The 3,628-nt window shown below is 34.4% G+C and overlaps 1 protein-coding gene across 1 annotated transcript; it reads right to left on the reverse strand.

Moving 5' to 3' along the window:
* Positions 1-873: 873 nt before the first annotated feature.
* LOC145954318 (uncharacterized) lies at positions 874-3,277 on the reverse strand. The gene is made up of 4 exons (XM_083068338.1): positions 3,221-3,277; positions 1,810-3,144; positions 1,366-1,515; positions 874-1,278 (listed from the first exon to the last, which is right to left on the reverse strand). The coding sequence occupies exons 1-4, from the start codon at positions 3,275-3,277 to the stop codon at positions 874-876; spliced, it is 1,947 nt and encodes a 648-aa protein (XP_082924464.1).
* Positions 3,278-3,628: the final 351 nt, after the last annotated feature.

Below are 3,628 nucleotides of genomic sequence, written 5' to 3' on the forward strand. Positions count from 1 at the left end.
CAAATGGCTCACATTCATGAAAAGTGTCACCATCATCTTCACCCATGTCATATAAGTCTTGCGGCTTTAGATGCACGGGAATACTCCAATTTTTATCTGATTCATCCTCAACATAATAAACCATTTGAGCTTCTGTAGCTTGAATGTATGGCTCATCATCATCATTATCACCAGTGTGTATCAAGCGTGCAAAATTTACAGATGTAAATCCCAAGTCATCGGTCACAATCCCTCTAGAAATAGTTGTATTAGCCCACATACATTTGAACAAAGTAACTGAGAATCGACCATGATAGTTTATCTCAATTATGTCTATCAATTTCCCATAATAAGGCACTCCCCCAAACTGCATTTGATTATCACTACTACTTGCATAGCTCCTTGTCCCAAATGTACCAAATATTCCACTATTTTGTGTTTTAAGTCCTTCATCTCTCTCCAATGTACGAAACTTAAACCCATTAACATTGTATGCACTAAAGCGCTTTGCACAATCAATTGGACCCATAGCTAAGAACTTTAACTCATCTGAATAGGATCCATTCGAGTCATTTCTTATCTAAAAATAAATAAATAAAATGTCAAAAAAATATATATAAATTTTAAAAAAACTTGAATCGTATAAATATACATACACGACGTGAAAAGCACTCTACAAATTCCCTATGAACCATCTTGTCGATTATAGAGGATGATCTTGTACGGCTTCTCATTTGTTTCCGAAGAATGTCTCTATATTCCGTATGTGCAATATAGGAAGTAATTATAAGTTAATGATTAAGTAAAGACCAGTCATAAAAAATTACAGAGTTATAGTACTTACAGAAGAAAAGGCTCAACTTGTGCACAATTGGTCAACACATGACGATGTGCCTATAACTTTTCCTTTGCAGATAAATTGAAGCATTTATAACCCCCAACTGGTTTTCCAATAGGTGGAAACAAAGTGCTTTGACTCGATGAAGCATTATCAGGTTCATCATTAACACGACCTAATCGATTGAATATAGTCTCAATTCCATCTAAATATCTAGAGCAAAAAGTCAAAGCCTCTTCAGCCATGTAGCATTCAGCTATTGAGCCTTCTGGCTGAGCCCTGTTACGAACATAAGACTTTAATTTTCCTAGGTATCTCTCAATGGGATACATCCATCGATATTGGACGGGTCCTCCAAGCTTGGCATCTTCAACTAAGTGCACAATCAAATGAACCATGACAGTAAAAAATGAAGGTGGAAATAACATTTCCATGTGACATAATGTGAGAACAACTCTACTCTGTAGTTGGTCAAGTTCATCAAATTTTAATACTTTATTACACAATTGTTTAAAAAATGAACACAAATCAATCAAAACAGAACAGACTTGCTTAGGGAGTGTCTTTCTCATTGCTAAAGGTAATAGTTGCTCCATCAAAACATGTGAGTCATGACTTTTCAATCCTCCAATCTTACACTGATTGACATCAATGCATCTGCTAATGTTACTTGAGTAGCCATCTGGAACAGTAACATTCTTTAAAGTTTGGAGAAATATATCTTTATTTGCATTTGTCAATGTATATATAGCAGGAAGATATCTACTATTTTGTTGTGGCCAAAGATCAGATCTAATACCCCACTCTTGTAAGTCTTTTCGTGCATTTAAGTGGTCTTTTGATTTTTTTGAGTCATTCAACAATGTAAAAATCACATTGTCACATACATTTTTTTCAATGTGCATGACATCAAGGTTGTGGTGCAACAAATTTCTTACCCAATAAGGAAGCTCAAAAAATATACTCTTCTTTCGTCATTGCATAATATTTACCTTTGTATGACTTTGTCCTTTTTTTCTTTTTCCCTTCACTTCATTTTCTGGTTCTTTCCCGAATATAACATTAAGATTCTCAACTTGTCGTAAGACATCTATGCCTGTTATTGCCAAAGGTGGATTTCTATTTTCTACATTTCCATCAAATCGACTTCGAACCAATCTAAATTTATGCCTCTGATCCAAATAACGACGATGACCCATGAAACAAATTTTTTTACTATTACGAAGGTGATTAGAAGTTGAGTCAAAATTGCATCTAGGACAAGCTAATCCAGTATGTGTGTTCCATCCAGACAAGGTTCCAAGACCTGGAAAGTCGCTAATAGTCCATAATAACGCTGCATGCATATTAAACACTTCATTGTTATGTGAGTCAAATGTTCTAATGCCAGTGTTCCATAACTCTTTTAACTCCTCTATCAATGGTTGTAGATATACATTTATATCATTTCCTGGTGCTCGCTTACCAGGAATGATCATGGAAAGAATGAATGAGCTTGACTTCATACACATCCAAGGAGGAAGATTGTAGGGTATGAGTACAACTGGCCAAATACTATGACTTACATTCATATGTGCAAATGGATTGAACCCATCAGTAGCCAAACCAAGTCTTACATTTCGAGGGTCTGAAGCAAATTCAGGATGCATTAAGTTAAAGTTCTTCCATGCTTTAGAATCTCTTGGATGTCTTAATATGCCTTCATAAGTACTTTCTGATGCATGCCATTGCATGTGCTCAGCTATTTTAGAAGACATAAACATCCTCTGCAAACGTGGCTTTAAAGGAAAATATCTTAAAACTTTGGCAGGAACCTTTTTTTGCTTATTAGTAGCAGGATCACTAATTCTCTTCTTTTTCTTCCATCTAGAAGCATTGCATTTCTTACAATTTTCTCTATCTTTGTCTTCTCCAAAGTATAACATGCAATCATTTGGGCAAGCATCAATTTTGGTGTAATGAAGGCCAAGCTTATTTATAATTTTCTTGGCTTCATAAAATGAACATGGGATTTTAGCATGCTCAAATGCTTCTGCTAACAACTCTAGTATCATTGACATTGCCTTGTCACTCATTCTACATAGACACTTGATGTGATACAACTTGACCAAGAAGGAAAGCTTAGAATATTTATCACATCCTTCATACAAACTTTGTTGTCCATCATGCATTAACTCCAAATACTCTCTAATTTCATCGGGCATCATTTGGCTTGATTCAAGATATATATCCTCATCATCAACCATATTATCACTATAGACAAAATTCCCAAATGCACCATTAACCATGTTACATATGGGATCATCAGCAACAACTTTATCTTCATTCTGTTGCGGTATTAGAGGTGTCTCAACTACATTTTGTACACAACTAGTCTCGCCATGGAGAAACCAAGATGTATACCCTTTTGGAAAAGGTTTCAAAATCAAGTGCTCGTATGTTGCTTCCCGAGTTTGCCATTTGTTAAAATTTCATTTCAAACATGGACATATTATCTTACCATCAACACTTTTATTAGCAAATGCGAAGTCCAGGGATTTCACTACAAGAAAATTCGGTATTCAAGACGGCAAAAATCCGTGGGAAATGCCCAAAATCCGTGGGTAATGAGGCATTTCCGACGGATTACCGATGTAACATCCCAAATTTTTCTACTAATACTACAAATTATTATTATTTATTTTTTGTATTTATGAAGATTATTTCCTTATAATTATTTTGATTAATTAAATGAGTTTGATTGAATTTTTAAAGGTTTTTAATAATAATCATTTATGAAAATTATTTTGTATAATATTATTAATTATGATA

Source organism: Cajanus cajan, chromosome 1, assembly GCF_000230855.2.
Source record: "Cajanus cajan strain Asha chromosome 1, NIPB_CcT2T_4, whole genome shotgun sequence".
Lineage (NCBI taxonomy): Eukaryota > Viridiplantae > Streptophyta > Magnoliopsida > Fabales > Fabaceae > Cajanus > Cajanus cajan.

Bases quoted from the DNA above. Each gene is read 5' to 3' on its own strand.
- LOC145954318 (XM_083068338.1), bottom strand. From the start codon at position 3,277: ATGGCAAACTCGGGAAGCAACATACGAGCACTTGATTTTGAAACCTTT. The intron at 1,516-1,809 runs GTAAATATTATG...CAAACTTTAAAG, and splicing joins AAGGACAAAGTCATACAAAG to AATGTTACTGTTCCAGATGG. The intron at 1,279-1,365 runs GTCTGTTCTGTT...GACCAACTACAG, and splicing joins GAAAGACACTCCCTAAGCAA to AGTAGAGTTGTTCTCACATT.